General features: G+C 44.4%; 3 protein-coding genes across 3 annotated transcripts in view; 2 read left to right on the top strand and 1 right to left on the bottom strand.

Moving 5' to 3' along the window:
- The window catches only part of CSUI_003462 (valyl-trna synthetase), a 6,834-nt gene extending 1,288 nt beyond the window's left edge, over positions 1–5,546 (top strand). The window contains exons 2-6 of the mRNA XM_068063660.1: positions 126–883; positions 1,671–2,015; positions 2,805–3,017; positions 3,730–3,885; positions 4,908–5,546. Coding sequence (XP_067924348.1) covers positions 126–883; positions 1,671–2,015; positions 2,805–3,017; positions 3,730–3,885; positions 4,908–5,066 — 1,631 coding nt within the window. The 3' untranslated portion in view covers positions 5,067–5,546. The remainder of the gene's footprint in view (positions 1–125; positions 884–1,670; positions 2,016–2,804; positions 3,018–3,729; positions 3,886–4,907) is intronic.
- A 2,113-nt stretch (positions 5,547–7,659) lies between these two features.
- CSUI_003463 (uncharacterized protein) lies at positions 7,660–13,587 on the top strand. The gene is made up of 3 exons (XM_068063661.1): positions 7,660–9,887; positions 10,802–10,961; positions 11,583–13,587. Exons 1-3 carry the CDS (start codon positions 9,368–9,370, stop codon positions 12,478–12,480), a joined length of 1,578 nt encoding a protein of 525 aa, XP_067924349.1. The 5' UTR covers positions 7,660–9,367; the 3' UTR covers positions 12,481–13,587.
- On the bottom strand, positions 13,487–20,850 carry CSUI_003464 (uncharacterized protein). The gene is made up of 6 exons (XM_068063662.1): positions 18,231–20,850; positions 17,655–17,788; positions 16,087–17,330; positions 15,169–15,227; positions 14,400–14,535; positions 13,487–14,021 (listed from the first exon to the last, which is right to left on the bottom strand). Exons 1-5 carry the CDS (start codon positions 19,824–19,826, stop codon positions 14,470–14,472), a joined length of 3,099 nt encoding a protein of 1,032 aa, XP_067924350.1. The 5' UTR covers positions 19,827–20,850; the 3' UTR covers positions 13,487–14,021; positions 14,400–14,469.
- Between the last annotated feature and the right edge of the window lie 144 nt (positions 20,851–20,994).

The following is a 20,994-nucleotide window of genomic DNA, read 5'->3' on the forward strand; positions in this document are numbered from 1 at the left end:
GTATGAGTATATCTCTCTTCCTCCTGATTGACGTACGTCCTATATACTCACAGACGTCATGTATTTCTATACATCCCTTGATGTGAAGAGAAACATTTTCTTTGGATTTGTGTGTGTGTGTGTAGGTCATGATATTTTGTTTTTCTGGGTGGCGAGAATGGTAATGATGTCTTTAGAACTAACCAAGAAGCTCCCTTTTAATACAGTTTTCTTGCATGCAATGGTTCGAGATGCCCATGGGCAGAAGATGAGTAAAAGTAAAGGCAATGTGATTGATCCACTTGAAGTCATTCATGGGATTTCTCTAGCAAAACTTCAAGAGAAACTGCATCAAGGAAATCTTCCTGAGAAAGAAGTCAAACGAGCTGAAGAAGTGCTTAAGAAAGAATTTCCGAACGGGATCGAAGAATGCGGATGTGATGCTTTACGTATCGGTCTTCTTGCTTATACACGTCAAGGAAGGAACGTCAATCTCGACTTAAATAGAGTCGTTGGCTACAGGCACTTCTGTAATAAACTCTGGAATGCAACCAAATTTGCTATAGACAAATTCCATAGTGCAAATTCTATTCTCGCTTCTTGTGCTGATCATGAAGGCGAAGAAAATAGTCTAGACGGCATAAAGGGTTCAAATGGCCTGGTTGCATGCGAACAAGTCAATGGGTCGTCTTCTCCTAAGGGGAAGGTGGGCTGTATAGACACCTCAGCGCATGCAAATGGAGAGACGTCTGAAAGCTCATTCAAACCCGGTGGAGTGTATATGGGAGGGATAGGAGGCAAAACAAGAGGTCACGGAAAAGGCAGGAGAATTGGTGTAACTTATCATGAATTACAATGGGTCGATCGATGGATCTTACATCGATTGTCTATTACATGTGCTGAGGTAAGCAAAGAAAGACAAAGGAGGGGGATGGGAGAGGGACTATATATGTACATGGAGTTGTAGACAGATAGAAAAGAGCCGCTATGCTGTGTATGAATGAGATGGGCGGGCAGGAGAGATACAAGCGTGTGTAGATGAGGCATGCACATAGAAGAGATATGAGCGAGATTATATAAGCAAAGAAGTGAACCACGGGGAGAATGAGTAGTGATCGAAGTGACTTGGACTGTGAATGTTACAAAAGCTTCTATCACTTTCTTTCCTAGATCTCGATCGACACCTAAGCCAATGACACAACAAGATACCTAGTCGCTATTATTCATATCGTAGAACCGAGGATGTATGTATGTGTGTATAGACGTATACACATGTACATCCGCATGTATATCTTTCATATGTCTAGCTGTATGAAAGTCTGAGCTCCAGCACTATTGTAGGCGCCTATGTCTTCTATGTGCAAGGGTAATCGCTTGGATCTAAAACACACACTATAAGTCGTCTGCCTCCCTCCCTTGTCTCGCGTGCCAGTCTCGTCTCCCTCAAGCCTTCAAAAGGAATATTCATGTTGTCGTCCGTGCATGGCCAGGGCTGTCCATCCGTCCACTTGGACATGTCTCAATAAAAGGCGTGGCGTTCCGACTGAGAAAGAGGGAGAATAACACGGGCGACGTACATGGGTATGTATGTATTCACGCCTGTATGTATATATATATATATATAGATGTAGATGTATTGACTAGGTATTGATGTTTTCATACAATTTAATGCTTATCTTTTTCTTCTTCAGGTGAACAAGTACTTCAGAGAGTATGCTTTCTCAGAAGTAGTGACAGCTATCTTCAATTTCTTTCTTTATGACCTCTGCGATTATTACCTTGAGCTGACCAAGCAGCGTCTCGCTGTATGTACACCCGGAGAGAAGTCGGCGTCGTCATCGCATTTGTCCTCCCTATGCGCCTTAGAAGTTCTCTACGTCTGTCTAGATAGAGGGCTGAGACTTCTCCATCCTCTCTGCCCCTTCATTACAGAGGAATTATATCAACGTCTTCCCGCTAATGAAACAAAGGCTGATAGCATCTGTATCGCCGACTACCCGCAGCCTGTCCTTCAGTGGATGAATTTCCGTCTCGACGTAAGAAAGATTCTCATCTTTCTCGGAGCTTAACTAAACATACTCTCTCATCTATTGATTCGTCTACCTAGCTCAGTGCCTTTTTGAAGTGGTGACCCTTCCTCTTCATTCGTCCTCTTGAAGACACGAACGGCCAACATGCAGCGAGAAGAGACATTTGCTTCTCTTTTTTCCCTCGCTTTCCTTCTCTCGGCTTCGTATGTGTCCGTCTCAGTAGTTCACGGGTCTTTGATTCTCTCAGGGTTTTTTCTCGTCGTCAGGGGGAGCCTCTCATCTGGTATATGTCTGCCAGGCAAGCCGGTCGTAGTCATCTAGGTTTGGCACGTGTGGCACATACACATACATATGCAAACGTACGTAAGTACGCATGCACATCTGGATGGACGGTTCTTATGTCTCTTTTGTATGTTTTTCTTGAAGAATCTGATGCTCTTTGGCTTTCAGGTTTTTTCCTCCCGTACTGAGAGTCTCTCCATCATGGGGCCTTCTTTGCCTTTGCGTTTTTGATCGAAGATCTGCTAAGAACGTATTCACCGCTCATTCACTCATGTATCGTGGTGATCGTCTTTACGTTCATGTATCAGGGTAGACACCCATGTCTATGTATACGTACATGTAGAACCTCCTGGAAGAGAATCTAGCAAGCGGCTTCGTTAGCTAAGTTAGCTAACAGACACAGAGAGGTCAGTAGGATGGTCCTTTTCCAGTGGACGTGAAGTACGCATGCCTTCTGCATGCACCGAGATCAAATATGTGTTTTTTCTTTTCTTCTTTGTTTCCTTTTTACAGACAGATATGGAACTTTTCAAGAATGTCGTCTCGCGTTTCCGTTCTCTCCAAGCAGCTCTAGATATCCCACCGAAGATCAAACCAGCAGGCTTTGTTCTCCTAACACCTTCATCCGGTAGTGCAGGGGCTGCATGCAGTGATAGCCTATCTTCTCTTGGTTCTTTTCTTAAGGACCGAGAGGCAGAGATTGCTACAATGGCAAAGATGTCTTCGGTGAGTTCGGATGAGACGGCATCTCCTCTGTGTTTGGTCTCTCCATGATGAAGCTGTGAAGGCCTTTTTCTTATCTAGCTTATTCCGCCAAATAAAAGAGAACACGTGCATGTGCAAATGAGCGTCAAAAAACAATACCAGGGACGAGGAGGTTGCCTAGTGATAGAGCAGATAGGTTGATTGTATGGATGTATAGGCATGTGTATACAGAGACATACATTGGGTATATGGATGTGTATACACATGCATATACATGTGGAAGTGTCGGAGAGGGGGAATTTAGGTGGAGTTTAAACGCATGCGTACGTCGTTCTGTTATGGAGACAGAGAGTAGAAGGGAGATCTTGTCACTATGTTTTGCGATAGGTAGACACGAAGATACATGGACTAGTAGATCAGATCAAAGATAGTTATGTTCGCCTCCTCCTTAGCATATATTTCCGTCGCGGCTTTTCTTTGTTTTCCTTCAGTGTAAAGAAGGGCGCACATATCAGAAATGAAGACGAAGAAAAATCCTAACTTCCGTCTTTGTTCCTTTAGAATCTTGTTTGTCTATCCTGCCTCGGGCACTGGACCTGTCCACTGTACGACCATGAAACACACTTGCCTGCTCTCCGTCAGACTTTCTTTTTCCGAGTAGATTCTATCTCGGGTGTCACGTATTGCCTTTCCTTTGTTTGTTCTCGTTTTCTTTCTTTGTGTTCTCTTCAAGGTGAAGCTTCGCATGCCAGATGAAGGCGCTCCAGGGCGTTGTGTGAGTGATGTTGTCAATGGGTCTATCACCATCTTCTTATCTGTAGAGGAAGGTGTGAATCTGGCGCAGACACTAGAGAAGATGAACAAGAAGAAAGCTAACCTTGAAAAAATGGTAGGAGTTTTCTATGATACATTTGCTCTCCTTTCTCTTTCATGCAGAAGTACATGACTCAGCTTCTCTCTATAGCTAGCTATTGGGGTGTACAGATATATGTCTTCCTGCTGAGCGACAGGCGCTTCGGTGGTGAAACAGAGTGCACTTATATGCGTTTCTGCTACCATATGAGGGGTGTCAATGCATTCGCCAGAAGTTGTATACATGCTGGATGAGGTATAGACCTCGCTGCTCATTTGTTCCAAGGAGCGACCTGTGTCTGTTCGTAGGCCATATGTATATCAGTTTCCGAGATGTGTTAGCTTCAGCCCCCTCGGTATAGAGAATACCACAGCGGACTGGATGGCAAGTGCTGGGTTTGATGGGAAAGAACACTGGGTGGAGATGGAGGCGGATATCCATTCTAGTTGGGGACGTCCCTTTTCTGTAGACAGCACTCAGCTAGCTAGCTAGCTATCGAGGAAGAATGTGTAAAGAGAGAGATTCATTCTCAAGAAAGGGAAGATCTACCAGACCTGTTAGCACTACCTTTCTCTACTTGTTAGGTAGACAGAACATCTTGCTCTCCTCATTTGTGCATGCATGTGACTGTCTGCGAATGCATGTGCCTTCAAGGGGGAGGGGGAGGGGCGGCATATGACGTGCTACGTTCAGGCAGACAGTGAATGAAACTATCTCTTCATCTCTACGCTATTCGTGTCCCCCCCTCTTAGACAGCTAGCTCCACACTACTGAGAAACGAAAGGCCATCCCACCGGGTGTGCTTTCCTCGCCTCGCCTGTCAGTTCCGCGCTAGTGTGTAATTTCGCCAAGTGCTTCTGTACTTCGTGGATAAGCATCATGTGGTATCTTCGCTCAGTCTTTTCGGGTCTAATATACCTATACCATCACATATGGATGTATCTTGCTTCCATATATATATATATATGTGTCTGATGTGTCTACATAGTAAGGTGTTGTAGTCTTTCGTGACGGTCTATTCTGTGGTCTTTTTCTCTGTCTCATCTCTTCTTCAACAGATTCAAGGGTATGAGAAGAAAGAGGCGATGCCTTCGTATGAAGATAAAGTCCCTCTGGAAGTCCGAGAACAGAATGCTCAACGTAAAACTGAGCTGAAGAGCGAACTCAGCATGCTCCTCCAAGCCATTGAGAATATGAAACGCTTAGCCTGCGAATAGACAAAAACGTGTCTCTTCAGTTCAACATCTCTTCTCTTCCTTTCTTTTTTCTTTTTCCTCCTTCCTTCTCTGATTTTTATATCTTTTTCTAATTATCTATTCTTATCTGTGTTTGTCTAAAGGGAGTACCTCCGTACATTTCTCTATGATGGATGTGTATGAGTATTGACATGCGTAACATACCCACAACATATGATACTCAGGATATGACTTGTCTTGTATGGCTGTTGTCGGGCAATGATCTGCATGTTTCTGAACTTCGGGAGAAAGCGAGAGGGGGTGAGTAATGAATAAGGAAGGTTTCGACGGGAGACAGCGCACTGGAAAGAAAATGAATTGATCAAGGATGTGGTGTGGTTCTGAGTAAACATAAGGTATGCATGCATGGACGCATGCCCTGATTTTTTCTTTTAGGGAAGAGTCCAGTGTGGACTTTTAGCTGTTGGATCCTTCGTTTTCTTCTTTTGCTGAATGGACAGACAAGAAGAGTTTTTCAATGAGGAAAGAAAGTGTTTTTCACTTTCATCAAAAGCCCTCTACTATGCTGTCGGCCGTCTAACTCAAAATAACTACTTTAAGATTTGCAAGAAAGAGGGGAAGACAGAGAAAGGAAAGAGACTTCGACTTCTCAGTCTGACGTGTCTCAACGACTTTCGCGAAGAGCTTCTTCACTGGGTCCCCCTCTCTGCAGCTCTGCAGCTGAGGCGTAATTCTCCAGCAATCGAGACTGTGCAATAGAACTATGGAATCCTCGGTTAGCTTCTTTCTCCTGCCACAAACGTTGTCACTTCACATACACCAGGGAGAGACCAAGAGAGTAAGCGGCACTCGGTAGGGTACGTACACCTTCCCACCTGAGCCCCGTCAAAGCGGACAGCAGTTGGCTCGAGGGTTGTGGAGATACGGCAGTTTAGATAGACTTCCACGCTGTCCTCCTCCTTGGATACCCAATCACTGAACTGGTGTTGTTCCAACTCTGCGCAAGTATACTAAGATTTCTGATCAGCTGTAGATACACCTTGAAGTTCCCTCCAAAATCTCTCCCGTTTTTGTCGTGCAAGCGTCGTAAACCCGCTTCTCAAGCTCTTGGGTGTTCGTCTGGCAAAGGGGGATACACTTGTTAGTCTTTGAATCTTCTTTCGCAACAATAAGAAGGGAAACAGAAACAGAATGCCTTGTCCAGAGAAGAAGGTGAGAAGTTAACGATGACATGCTTGGGCGGGTTCAGTGTCGTTGCAGTAAATGGCATTCACTGATAGTTGTGTGAGTGAACGATGGACTTACAGCGCAGGAGGGATGACTCAGGAAATCTGTCAGGGAGAATAGATAGATAGACTATGGAAGACGGAATCTGGTGGCTCGCCACAGAGAAAGAGTTCTTCGTATTCTCATTACTGGTGTTGCGCGGCTCAGGCATTAGGAGCCTCTTCCAAGCTTTCCTGGATGTCGTATGATAGATGTGCTCTTGTGAAGCAAGAAGTCTAGCCCCGGTGTATCGATTCTATGTCAACGAAAAAACTTTACATCTCGAGGTATAGGATTCTTCAGGAAAGTTCCGTAGTAGACCTTCAGACAGACGGGCACAATCAGGTCGGAAGGGTCATGAGCTTGAATACAGTTGGAATTGAGAAAAAGAAAGCGTCGTGTGTTCTGCTTGAAATTAGTTGAACGGTATGATTTAGCCGATGGAGTTGCTTCCTCTCCAACCTTCCAAGGTGAAGATAGACGAAGAGCGAAAGAGGATGCAGTACATTCCAGAAGAGACTGGAACGAGGATGATAGAAGGGCTTATACGACTATGGATGGTTTGATCGATCATGGCTTGTTTCAGCTAGCGAAAGTTCAGTTTGTTTAATTCGACCCCCTCTTCGTTCAACGCATAGGTAACTTGGCAAGATCGAAGCAATCAAGATTGATACTGGAGACCTCCCTACACACTACCAGATATACATCCCATACTCTCGTCCGCTGAGTGATGCCTTGTAGGACGTCTGATTCGATAGAGAAAGTAAAAGAGAAAGCTCTAACTGCAATAGGTCCCCTATCCATGCTTCCTGGAAGATATAGTCATAGTCCTGATCATCTCGACGAGCGTCTGGAATACAAATCCCTCTCGAGACTGCTTCTGGAAGAATTTCGACATGCCGCCTCGTCTTCTCTACTATCACCCTTTGCGGGGGGCTACTACTTGGACGTTTTTTCAGTCCGTTTTTTTAAAAGAAATGTCAAACACCCACGACGTTCCCTTCCCTTAACTTCCTGCATCTGTCCGACGCATCTTTCTCTGTTCGTCGTGCCTTCTGTCCTCCCTTCTCTTCCTAAGGTCTAGATAAAGACACTTCTTCTGATCACAACTTCGAAGGAATTCCCTTTAGGGCCTGCCATCACCCCGAGAGTTCAAGCATCCATCTCTAGACGCCAGTAGAAGTGGCGTTCGAAGATCGCGGGATGAGAGATAAGACTGGTGCGTGTCTTTATCAAAGGTACGGGGGTCGATGTGTGTTCGATGAAGCTCGTGGGTGGTTACATCTTGGTTGGTCTGGTCTGTGTGTCTGCATGGGAAGAAGAAAAAGAACACTTTTCTTACACGCATCTAGCTACAATCTCTAAAATAGTTGACATTACGACGGAGAATCTCGGCGGGTGTCTTGTGAGTTTCTTATCTTATGTGTAGCATTTGTCACTCTCGCAACAATGCCGTCGGAGAATTAAGTCTCTTTGTTTCTTCTGCACTGTTTTGAAAAGCAACTATTTCTGAGAGGAGACTCCGAAAGAATCTTTTCTTTTCATGCAACACAAGCGCCGTTCTTTCCGCCCGGTTGTCAAGACCCCCCCGCCTTGTTGACTGAAAGAGCGAACGGTACCATTCTTTGTCGTCTTATTCTTCATTCCCGCTTCTTCTTGTTGTGTCCTTGTCTACTCCTCTGCCGTTATTTCTATCTCTCTCTCTTTCCAGCCTGAAAGAAAGGACCAAGGAAGAAGAGTCAAGACTCAGTATCTTAAAAGATAACCGCCATCAGAAGAGGCTTAAGGATCTCTTCTCTCCGTCCTTACTTTCAACAAATCTCAGATAAGGTAACTATCGCTTTCTCTCTCAATTTTTCGTGGATCTTGACGGGATCCACACGCCTCGTTAACCTTCCCTCCCTCCACCCACCCCGTGCTTGCATCCTTTCTTTTGCCTAGAATTCAAAGAGAAAAGAACTGGAACCGACTCCCGGAGAAAAGAATTCCGTTCGTTGTCTTCTTCGCACGTCTATTTCCTTTGGAATCCGTTTTCTCACTGAGGTACTTACCAGTCGACTTCTCCCTTTCTGTGTTTCCCTACTTCCGCATCTCCAAAGAGAGAGAGAGAGGCACCGTTTAAGCATCAACAGCATCCTTCACTCCTTTCTTGTCTGACTTTCCTTTTCCCTCCTTTTTGTTGTCTTTGTTTCTTTTTACGAGCTTCTTGTCTTCTTCTCTTCTTTCTTTTTCCCTCTCTCCTTCTTTCCGCTTCTGGAGAAGAAGGATCTCTTCGAAAACTCACCGATCGGGGGACTTCCCGCTGGACTATAACTCTTGTTCTGGAGTACGAGAAGAAAGACCTCCCTTTTGTTGTCGTTGTCCATCCTTGTCGATCTCTTCTCTCGTCTCGTGGCAGGAGTCGTGTTTCTCTCCCCCTGCTATCATCGTTTCACCTCTCTCCCATCTTTTCTTCCATACAATCTCTAAGAAACGTAGAAGGATGGAATGGAAGTGAATCTTTGGCGTTATCTCCAAGCCTCTCATTCACATTTCTCCCCCTTGCCTGCCTCCCGAGAGGTTTACGGAACGCCAGTTCGTTCTTCGGAACAGGCTTTCTATTAACTTTCTCTTGTCTCGAGCCAAGATTTTCTTCTTCGATCTCTCTTTTTGCTTTCATTTTCGATTCCTTTCAGCGGTGACTTTTGAAGGAATTCTTAGGCTCTTTTCCGCTGTCGCTTTGCCTGTCTCTTCCTCTTCTCTCCTCATCAATCTCCCTTTCAATTGATGCCTTGTACCACTCTCTTTCTCTACATGTTGTTTTATCTATCTTGAGTTTCCAGATCTCTTTCCTACATCTTCTTCTTCTATCCAAGAAATCTCTCCTTCTCACAACATCTACATTCCTCTTATTCTCCTTTCATCCCTTGAACGAGCTGTATGTACACCTCCCAGTAAAACCAACCAACAAAAACACCATCACCCCTTCCCCCCCTTCTTTCTCCTTACTTCTATCATCTCCTCTCTCTCTGTCTGTCTGTCTGTCTCTGTTCCTCCTTTTCTTCCTCCTCATCATCATGGCGTCTTGTCTATCATCCTCACCCTCGGCTTCCTCAGCAAGAAAAGGACCTCTTGTTTCTTCTCCACCTTCTTCGTCCCCCTCAGACTTACCTGCTTTACATATCATTACCGTAGCTACACACCGAGATGGTTACTTAACATCTCTCATCTATAGTAGTACTTTGCTGCATGCAGATATCAACGTTCTTTACTGGCGACAGAAATGGAGAGGCTTTGGGACGAAGCTCATGGCGACGTTAGATTTCTGTAGACAGGTTCCTCCTGGAGATGTCGTCATGTTAACAGATGGATTTGATACAGTGCTTTTACAACCCAAAGACATCATTCTACGGAAGTTTCTCGAGTTTGGCGGGAGGATCGTTATGTCTGGTGAATCCACAGATCATCGATTTCCTTTCTTCGATCGACTTTTTCTCATGTATCACGATTGTATCTTTCGCACCGATCTTAAGACGCATTGGCCTAAGCCTCTTCCTTACGCTAGTAAAAACGTCGATCTACGGAGGGTCAACTCAGGTACGCCCATGCTTCTCCCCTTGTGTTCTTTTCTATCTTTCTTTCTGATCTTCTCTATGTTGTTGGGAAACATGTTCTAAAGGAGAGATGATAGCGACGATGGAGGAGGATAAGAAGTAGATCGTAGGAACGGTCTCCTTGCGATTCTAAAGCATTGAGAGAGAGAGAAAGAGAAAGATAGAAGTTGAGAGATAGGCGAGTTGTTGATATAGAGGATCAAGTGATACTACATGAGACAATGAGAGGGAGAGAAGAAGCAGAAGAAATAACATTCGTAAAACAATCGAGACATCCGTCTATCATGATCACTCTGTAGAGGGCGAAGTGGCCTTGTATCTAGAAGCCGAGATATGCATAGAGGATGAGCTTACACGAAAGACTGTTCGACATAGAATTGTCATGTCTACTTATCTAAGTTCTCTACAAGAAAGAGACAAAGATACCTACAATAGAGAAGAGAGGACACAGCGAGATAGGTGGAGTAGAGAAAAGAAAGAAAGAGAGGTAGTGGGGTGGATATCTCTTTTCTGAACAGGTGAGGAGATTCCTTCTTATCATCCTGATCATCCACCTCGGTCACGTTCACACGCACGGGGACCACGTAGGTCGATAGATTAAAGATAGATAAATAGATAGATGGGTTGAACGGAGTAGTAAAAGTGTTTCATGTTGGTACGTCCCGTGATAGTTGTAGACTCATGGCTAGTGGAGCGAGCACGATTCAAGTCTGTCGACTGGGAGGGTTTTTCTCTTTTTGTCGTAGAAGGTGTCTATTCTCTAATTCTCTCCGATTCTACGACCGCCCTGAGAGACTCACAGTAAACAAAGAGGCAACTCTCTATCTCTCTTTTCTTCTTCTTTATCTCCAAACTCGTTTTCTTCTTCTGTTTCTCTTTCTTCCTCTCGCGATACAGGAGGAGTGATTGGGTTTGCCAAGGACATTGTTCGAGTCTATTCAGACGCGGATTACTGGGTGAACGATCAGAGATATCTGAGCAATATATTTCTCTCAAACCCTCATAAAGACATTACTGTCGACTACAACGGTGCCATCTTCTGTGTATACACCTCAGAGTAAGTTGTCTCTTTCTCTTTTCATCTTCATTCGCAAGGGGGGTGCAAAGACAACTTCCATTCATCACGCAAGGATCGCCGCCTTGAGGAGATAGAGGGAGCAAGTTGTTCAAGTAGAGGGGGATCTAAAGGGGGTGTATCAACTCTGTGATAGTGCAGGAGAGAAAGTGAAGACTTCTATCTTAGGGGTGCCAAGTTTGTCTACGCCATTCTATCCTTTGTTGCTTTAAGGTCTACTTTGACGCTTACTCTGATGATCGTAGGAGCTTTGCTTACTTCAGGGGGTTTAGATCCGTGTGCTCAGACATATGTTATGTGGGTGTCCTCCTTTCGGTTAACTCTACATATGACGAAGCTTCATCTGTGTATCACATCCATTCCTCCCCTCTTCAAAAGAGCTATTATCATCTACTGTACATACACATATATATGTGTACGTACACCCGAGCTCCTATGAGAACGGTAGTTCATTTTCTCTTTATTCTCTACGACAAAAGTGAATCCATACCTGTTTCCTGCTCCCTTGTGTATATACACCTGGGATGATCGATTTGACGGTATCTTACCCAAATATCATGGGCACTTTGTCCTGTTTGTCTGTCTGTGTGTTCTTTATTTCAGGCGTGATTTGAAGTTTCTATCGTTCGAAGAAGCAGAAAAACAAGCTCGTCATGCGGTTCCTTCTTTTCCTGACGAGCCGTCTCATCGTCCGTCTCTTCCCCCTGCACCAACCTTTGCACGTACAGCCTTTGGAGGTGTCTTGATGGATACCCGTACAAATGAAGTTCCATGTGTTCTCCATATGCACTGCCGTCGAAATGCGGATAGTTTAACAGATCGCCTAGGTCTCCCAAGAGGAGAAAATATCTTGAGTATCCGAAGCTATCTATGGTATGCCTTCTTCTCTGTCACAGGAACAGTCTTCACTGATAAAGCATCGGGCACCAAATGGGCTATGGCGCTTGTGTCGACAACTCTCTCCTGTCTTAGCTTCCTCGGGTTAGCTTTAAATCTTCTTGCATGCGGGATGAGATGGATGAATGAAAAGAACGGCTTCTCATTCTTGCGTGAAAGCATATGGTATCCCATCTATGAAAGAGTTGCTCCTGTGGTGTATGTACACTCCACATCACATAAAGGGGGGGGGTCAGGTGCAATGAAGGATGAGGATAGTGATATACTAGAAATGGAAGAAAGGATGAGAGAAGGACAAAGAAGTATGATAGGAGATAAATCACAGAGTCATTATCACGTATTAGGATATGCTATATATGATCTTCTTTGCATCATTCTCGGAGAGGTCTGGAGTGTATGTACAGCTGGAATGTCATGGGTTCTCGATACAGCTGAACAGTTCCGAGGAATCTTTATTCTTGGGGCCATTCTAGGAGTAAGTACTTTAATTCTTATGATTCATTTTATTGTTGGGTGGAGACCTCGTGATTCACTTGACGAGAATGAAGAGGAAGAACCGGCCATGGAAAAAGCAGGTCAGAACAAACATAAGAAGAACGCATGAAAATTTAACTCCACAGGGGGATGTGAACTTTATCTCCTCACGTCAGATACATACGTATAGATACACTTCCATCTGTGTACAGATGCTGAATGTCTCAGGGGATAGGTACCAATTCACCTTTCTCTCCTGTTGTTCTTTGGTATTTCTGATCATCGTTCTATCTACGCCTTCTGCACGTCGATAGAGAGATAGATAGAGATAGATAGATAGATTAAAGATAGATAGATAGATAGGGATAGATCACAAGCAATCTCCGGAATCAGTTTGTCGTCATCCGTCTCCATACGTATCCCTCCAATAGCTACGGCTAATACTATACGGCTTTTTTTTTTCTTTACTTTCTTCTACACGACATATCGAAATTTCTTCGTCTTTGTCATTTCAATCGGTCTTTCTCACTTTTCTTGACTGTCCCATGTACCCCTGAATTTCTTCAGCTCCTCATGTTTGTTTTATACCGAGAGGGAGAAAGAGAGAATTTCTCCCTCTTACTTTCTCCTTATCATCTTTGAGAAAGATCTTCTTTCTTCTCTCCTCTCTTTTCCACACCGTTGTTTGACGCATGACGTCTCTCTGTCACAGAGCGGTTCCTTCCCTTTGAGTTTGGATCGCCGGCCGGCGGGGAGTCGCCTTCTTTCATTGTCGGGTATCTATCAAAAGCGATGAGTTTTTCTTCATTTCTTTGTCTTTCTTAGTTGCTTGGTCACACAGGCATGTTCATTCTCTCTACATACAAGGTCAGGGAAGAGAGAGTGAGAGAAAGGAGAGAGAGCTGATTTGGTACAGAGCCCGTGGCAGCTTTTCTCGCACTGACGCGGGGGTTTTTGTTTATCCTAGTCAAGCATAGGAGAGGAAGAGAAGAACTTCTTTTCTCCCGTCTCTTACTTCCTGTATAGAAGATGACATCGATAATAGTAACAGTAGAGGTCGTTTCTTCGTGCTTGTCTCATCTATGCAGCTTTTCTTTCTTGTCGCGCATGCAGAGGAGTCCCTTTTTTGTTTTAGCGTTTCATTTAGTTAAAGGCTCAACGCATGCATGTGTCTGAGAAGAAACGAAATGTCAATCTCTCCTCTAGATCTCTAAGAAGAGATAAACTTGTTTCTCATTCCAAGATATGAAAAAAGAGAAATCTTCTTTCAAATGAAAGACAATACTAGTAATGGTAGATGAGAGGGTGGTGTAGACTACCTCCCTCTCTTCTTAATGGCAGATGGATGCACAAGAGACCACATATCTTTCACGTTTCCTTTTTCCATGAAAAAGATAACTCTTCATTCACTATAGAAGCCTCTCTCTTCTCTCCACTACCCACAGAGAGAGAGAGAGACCTCTTCCATATTGTCTCCTTGCCTTCCTCTCTCTCGCCCCGGATCGAGGCGATTCCCTTACGGGGGGTGTATATACGCAGGTCAGAAGCCATATCAGTAACAGATACATATAGAGAGAGAGGAATACACAGAAGAGATCAGGTCGAGATCGAATGGTGAAGGAGAGCTTTTCTTCCATGCCGGTTGGGACTGAATGAACTTCTTTTCAAGATCTGTGGAAAGGTAGAAGCGCAATGGTGTGTCTCGCTTGTAGAAAAGAAGTACTATCCCCAGAACTGTAGTGACACATAAACCCTCTACATCACGCGCTTCTTGAAGGCGAGGGAGGAGGGACAGCTTAGAAACTCTCAAAGAGGAGAGACCAATGGATTTTATAGAGAAGGAAATCTACACGAGAAACAAAAGCAACAGACGCATACGAGTGAACTGGCGATGACAAGTAGCAAGTACCTACACTCAGAGAAAGACACACAGACACGGATGGTAGATGGAGAGATAGATCAAAAATAGATAGGAGCTAAAGATTCTCTCCACATGAGACTGTAGCCTTTCAACGGAGATAAGGGTAGTCCACGGTGTACTCGATTCACCTTGGGCCACGCCTCCTGGAACTTCAGGAGCGATTGCTCGCGCGTCTCTTGACTTCTCTCCCTTTTTCTCTCATGATCTTCGACCGTCATCGCCTTTGGATGGACGAGCGATAAGAACCCATCCTGAGTGTTCCGGCTGCATATACAGAAAGAAAGCATTTACCGGCGAGTCGATATTTTCTTTCGAAGACAAGATGAAAAAAGTGGTTCTTATCTCATTGCCTTGAAAAGACAGCATGTAAACAAAGGTCTTCACGATGTCTATATGTCCCTGCATGGATGTATAATCCTCACTGGCCTTAAGCAGCTGTTGACATATTTGCTCTACAGAAAGAGACCGAAGATTCAAGTATCCTTCATATGATTTAGTCCTTCACTTAAACATATATATATATATATATGCTAGTACATGTATGTATGTATGATGGAGGCCGACCCACATACGTACATACATACTAGGGAAACAGACAGAGAATGATACAGAACAAGACACACACGAAAGAAGCCAGGGCTAGATCACATGCTCCTAGCTGTGCAGCTCGTTCACCCCCTCCCACCCTTCTGGACGATGACCTTCTCAAAGAGCGAGCCATCTGGCTAGCAACACTGAGTGAACGTCACTACGTGGGAGTAGCTTAGCCAGGCCCTAGAGAGATCTTTCTATGTCATAAACATTCCCTATAGCATAGTGCACACAACGATGATGTACAGGAAAGATAAGAAATAGACAGTGTAGAAAATTCTCCTTTGAAACCGATCATCGAGATACCTCAGAGAGGAGTAACTCGGGGTTATTGACGAGAGCTGAATTGAACTCTAAGAGAATGCCTGAGAAGAAGAAGAAGAAGAAGAAGAAAGAGAAGGAACTCGTGACGAAGATCCAGCACCAAACATTTCTTCCTCTTTTTATAGCTGTCATCGCAACGTCAGTGCTGTTTCAGGGAAGGCTACTCCTCTATCAGGCTCTATGCAGCTAGATATACAGACCTCCTCGGTAGACTGCGTACATACGAAGCTTCACAAAGAGAGAGAGATGGAGAATACTATACAAGAACACAAGAAACACTGAGGAGCATTCTTACATCTGTTTCTTCATATGCCAACTGGGTGACTAGGTTTCAGAAATCTTCTAGGGTCGAGATCGTGTATGTATCCTACCTCTAAAATCTGAGTCCGGTTGCAAAGATCACCAGTATCAGAGGGCGGGGAGGCGTATCGACAGGCGCTCAAGCGTACGTACACCTTAGACTTCTCACTATAGGACAGATACTGTCTCGTCGTCTCAAGAGAGATCGATTCAACGAAACAGAGAAGCAAGCAGGTGAGTCATAGCATACAGGCGTGCTGGAGGTGCACAAGAAATCTATACTGTCAACCGATCACGCTAATGATACTTGTCCCTTAGGTGAAGATAGAAAGCTCAGGCCAGACAAAGGAAGACTGCGAACACAGACATGGAGGGCTGTCTACGAATAGGGCCGGTGGATGAAGAATACTACCTATCTATCTCTCTATCTAATTAGACCTATCTATCCAGTTCATCTACCTCCGCATCTATGTCAACGGTCATTTACACTTCTTTCCTGCTTCTATGAGTGTGTGTGTATACATATACGTAGATGAACATACTGCATGCAGACCAAGCACCGCACATGGAATCCGTACACTTGTGTTGTATCCTTCTCACCTTTGACGCATGCATAAATAGGAATACGCCTCGGAATCCACTCCCATCTATCGTTAGATTCATCTTCTTCTGCGTTTTGTTCTGAAAGATTTCTCATACCATCCGGAGACCTCAAAGCCCTGTCTCCCTCGATCACTTCTTTGTCTTCTTCTGCCATAGGATTCTGCTTTGCCTGTTCACATGCTTTGAACACATTCTTTCGTTTTCTCTTCTTTCCTCTTCTTCCTCTTTGAGAAGATTGATGAGACCTATCTTCTTTGCTTTCGCCATTCATGACATCTTGCCCTACACTCCCTCTTTCTCCACTTGCTTTCTTATCTCTTTCACCACACGGTTGTTCTTCTTCTTTCTCCGTTATAGAAACGCAGGAGTCTTCTCCTGTAGTGAGAACGCTCTCCTTACAGCCTTTACAATCTTCGCCTTCTCGTCTGTCATGCACTCCTCCTGTCGAAGTCTGTATCGATTCATCTTCTTGTCTTTCTTCTTCTTCTTGTTCACTCCTCTCTTTCCGCAACTTGTTGGTTTGTTCCTCGTGCTGTCGTTCTTCGGGTTTTTTACCAGGAGCCCCCTTCTCACATCCTTCAGAATCGCATGTATAATTGGCTGTATGTATCCCGTTTCCGATAGGACATTCTAGAGCTTCACCAGGAGATGAGGCTACAGCTTCATGTTCAGGCGCCGAATCATTTCTTCTTCTTCTTCTCTCTTCAAAAGAAAGAATGGCAACTATCGTATGTGGCTGGAGAAAGAAAGCACCTCGTTTTCTCTTTCCGCTTACTGCGTTCGACATAACACATTGTCGAACATCAAGGGATATCTTCCGCCGATGAGTTGTCGCCTTGCAGGCAGGCTCTACATCGAGGTCAGGAGAACCCTTCTCACAGGACAGAAAAGGGAGAGAAGAAGAAGAAGGAGATGTAGCGAGATGAGAGTGTGATAACGAAGACTGAAAGGACGGAGGTGTTTTACAAGAGGAGATAGGAACGCCACCTGGGCCTTCAACTGAAGTCGAGATCGATGTTGTAGTAGTAGTAGATGACGTATGAGGAGGAGAAGAAGATGTTGTAGTGACTTGAAGTGATAAAGAAGAAGCAGAAGGACAACATGAGGAAGAAAAAGAAGAATTGGCGAGTGATAAAGAAGGAGAAGAAGAGGAGAGTTTCGAAGCACCACAGCAATCTTGATCTCCCGCTCCGTTATCCTTGCATGCAAGGAATTTCCGAGAGAGACCGACAACTACAAGTCTGCATCAATCAACAAGCAGACACAAGAATGACCTGCCCCTTTCCTCTCTCTCCGTCACACCTGAGAGATTTACTACAAGAAGACTCACCTCACCTTTCTCTCATAACCCTACCACGTTAGCTTAACAGTCGCGAGTGAGGGATCTGAATGGATTCAATGATCTCCGGACGAATACTTGAAAGACCTGTCGGCAAACCATCTCTAAGATAAACAATATGACAAAGGAGGAGGAGAAGAAGAGGGGCGAGGAAAAAAAGAAAGAGAAGTCGAACAAGAAGAAGAAGAGAAGATCTCGGCAGCGGGGTATTGCTAAGATTGCTTACCCATTGAGCTGCTTGAAGATATACTGCTCTAGCAAGGAAGATGAAGTCTCTTCTACTCCTTCTCCTCCTCCTCCTCCTTGACGTGCCTGAGAGAATTCTCGTAGAGGGCAGACATACCGCTTCTCTATATAACCCTGGAAAATACACACACAACCCGTCAAAAGAAAAGAAAGAAAGAAAAAGTGAGAGAGAAAGAAAGAAATGGTGAGAAAGAAAGAAAGAAAAAGTAAGAGAGCAAGAAAGAAAGATCTTCTACAACTCAAACAAAATAAAGGAAAGAGGTCAGGTCAACGTCGCCGGATAGATAGACAGCTAGATAGGAGAAAAGAGTTAAAGTACAGGCATGCAGGAGAAGAAAGAAGGTACAACACATCACTTTAGGGAGCCTCTTCTTCTTTAACTAGCTAACTAACTTCCCTGCCCCCCCCCCTAAACCCCCTTGTAGACATACACATACAAACAATACGTATTCACGCGCATCTTCATACGTACGTATACATATTCATACATATACGTATGCACCTAGGTTCATGTATACATACATATTTATACATATATATTCACATTCATACGTACCGCTAGCATATCCTCAATGAAGCCACGCCAGTGATGAGGAGAGATGCCTTCAAGCCTCCTCGCTACTTCCAGGGAGAGAGCCCCGACAGAAGCTAAGCGCTGTCTTAAAGCTTCGTCTCTCTTCTTATCATTCACCTCCTTCAAAGGGCCTGAGGCACATGATAAGGGGGAAGAAGAAGATGAAGATGACCGTGACAAAAGAGAAGAAGAAGAAGACTTGGAGTCAAGGGAGAGAGAGGTGTTTGAAGAGTTGGGTAACGTCGTTTCTTCTTCATCTACGGTGAATTTGCCGTTCAAGTCCGCCTCTTTATGAGATTTTTCTTCTTTCTCTTCGTGTCGTTGTGTTTCAGTTGCTCCACGGTGTATTCTTTCTTCTGGATTGTTTTCATAGACGTCTGTTGAGCGATGTACATATCCGTTCTTTTCTTCATGAAAAGCTTCTTTCCCTCTTTCTTCTTCTCTTCTTCTATCCAATTCTTCTCTTCTACACAACAACGACTTTCCTTCTTCTTTATCATCACTCCCCTGCTGGGGCTCTCCTTCATTCCTCTTTCTATCTCGCGTTTTTTCTTCTTCTTCTTCTCCTCTTTCTAGTTCTTCTTGCATCTGCTTTGTCATCTCGCCGACGGTTGAGTCGCTTTGATCGTTCCACAGTGCACGCAAGACTTCGGAGGCTCTCCACCGACCAGAGGAAAGATCTTTTGGGAGAGGAAGAGACGCGAGAAGACCCTTCGGATGAGGGTGCAGATACACCAGAGAATACCGAGGACGTCTCACCATTTTCTCACCCTGTTGTTGCCGATGCCTACCTTTCTTTGAAGAAGAGAAATGGATTTCCTCTGGCGTTCTCTTCAACGAACCCATTGAGTTGAAAGCCTTACAGAAAGAAGAACAAGAAGAAGACGTCGGATCAGACGAATGTAGCATTCGCTTTGAATTAGATTCCTCAAGATTACTTTCTCCTCCCCCTGCTACGTCTAAGAAAGATGCTCCGGTCCGAGACGCTTGATCTTTTCTTCTTTCATTCTTGTTGTGTAGAGGTTCCTCATGGAGAAGATCTTCTTCTGATCTATTGCACCCCCCAGTGATTTGAGAGATAGACCCTGTATATTCTTGAAGGGAACAAGACTTCTCTGTGGTTTGAGTCTCTTGTTGGTTTGATGGATTTCTTTCTTGACTTTCTTCCGCTTCTTGAAGTGAAGACATCTGCAGTCTTTCTTCTTTTCCTTCTTCTCGAGTCTCCTTTTCTGCTTCTTGTTCTTCTTCTCCTTGAGTTCTCTCCTTCTCCTCTCCATCCTTTACCTGAGGATCTCCATTAAGAGAAGAAAGAGAATGTTTTCTTTGAAAACGCTTCTTTCTCGAGGACTTGAAAAGAGTGCGCCCTCTGCCGTGCTCTCTTCCTTGTTCTCCTCGCCCAGGGAGAGGAGTGTATGTACTCCTAGAGATTCTCTCAACCACATCATCTCTATCTCGCTCTTCTCCTATCTGTTTTTCTTTCAACGAGAGATTAGATTCTTCGTCAGCCTGTTCATGTCTTACGAGGAAACAAAAGGAAAGATTCTCAAGGGCCTCAGAACGACAACTCTCCTTCGCCATAAGGATGATCAGAGATATGTAGGACAGAGATAAAAAGTCTAGTAAGTGGAGAGATGATCATGAGAGAAAGAAGTTCGAGAAAAAGAGAGACAGAGAGAGGTAGATTATATGCGAGGTTGGTGTTTCATAAGACGAAGCATAGACCCCCAGCGTAGAGAGGTCGGAGAGAAAGTTGTATGTACTAGGCTCCTTAGAAAGAAGAAGACCGGGTTCTTGGGACGAATGAAGATATACATAGATGCATGCAAAAGACTTCGAGAGCTTTCTACCAGGCTTCTTGTCTTGGCAAAGCGTGCTCGGGGGGTCGGAAAGAAGGAGAAAAGAAAGAAGAGGACTTGTATGTGGGGAACAATGAAAGAAAGAATCGTCAATTGAAGAAGATCTAAGAAAGAGGTAGGAGAAGACTTGCGAGGGAGATGAGAGAAACAGATAAACCCAATCTTCTTGCCTACATGAGACAATGAGATAAGAAAGGTACAGCAAGAAAAAGTTTGTAAGCGGAATCTAAACACATAGAGAAGGAGGAGACAGACAAGAAACGACGTCTTATTCATGCATACCATTCTCTTCGGACAGAAGAGAGAAAGAGACAAGCACAGCATCACATGGTCCTCTCAGTCTTCTCCGCTATGAAGAGAAAGAAGAAGAACCGATGTATCTCAAGGAAACACGCACATACCAAAACTGGGATAGATGAGACGGCACATGTATAGAGAGAGAAGAGGGCTTGTTTTCTTTCTTACTCAGAGAAAGATGAACATGAGAGAAGGGGGAGGTGAACAGAGGCAGAGCAGTGGCTTCTCTACTTCGAGGGATTGTGACGATAAAAGCACACCATTCTTAACCTGTAAAGCTTCGGCATTGACTTGGATGAAGTTCAACAGAGGAGACACACGATGCCTCCTTTTCATTCGTGATCCTCACGCTACTACTAGACCACAGGATGCCTCAGACACTTCTCTCGAATCATTCGACAGTCATAAAGGAACACAAAAAAAAAAGGTTTTTCTCAGGAAACTCATTGTGGAAGGAGAAGAATCGGGAACGAGGCAGGAGACGGGAACCCAAACAAGGGAATTAGTCATCCATCGCATGCAGAAGTCTTTCGTGGCATGTAGCAAGTTTTTCTTCGGATGCTTTAGACTCGACCATCGATTTGGAACCTTCG

Source organism: Cystoisospora suis (genome assembly GCF_002600585.1).
Source record: "Cystoisospora suis strain Wien I chromosome Unknown contig_1551, whole genome shotgun sequence".
NCBI classification, from domain to species: domain Eukaryota; phylum Apicomplexa; class Conoidasida; order Eucoccidiorida; family Sarcocystidae; genus Cystoisospora; species Cystoisospora suis.

Coding starts and splice junctions, on each gene's coding strand:
- CSUI_003464 (XM_068063662.1), bottom strand. CDS start 19,826: ATGGCGAAGGAGAGTTGTCGTTCTGAGGCCCTTGAGAATCTTTCCTTT. Junction 17,331..17,654: donor ATCTTCAAGCAGCTCAATGG/GTAAGCAATCTT, acceptor TGATTGATGCAG/ACTTGTAGTTGTCGGTCTCT. Junction 14,536..15,168: donor CCGAGTTACTCCTCTCTGAG/GTATCTCGATGA, acceptor CTGTATATGCAG/CCGGAACACTCAGGATGGGT.
- CSUI_003463 (XM_068063661.1), top strand. CDS start 9,368: ATGGCGTCTTGTCTATCATCCTCACCCTCGGCTTCCTCAGCAAGAAAA. Junction 9,888..10,801: donor TCTACGGAGGGTCAACTCAG/GTACGCCCATGC, acceptor CTCGCGATACAG/GAGGAGTGATTGGGTTTGCC. Junction 10,962..11,582: donor TTCTGTGTATACACCTCAGA/GTAAGTTGTCTC, acceptor TCTTTATTTCAG/GCGTGATTTGAAGTTTCTAT.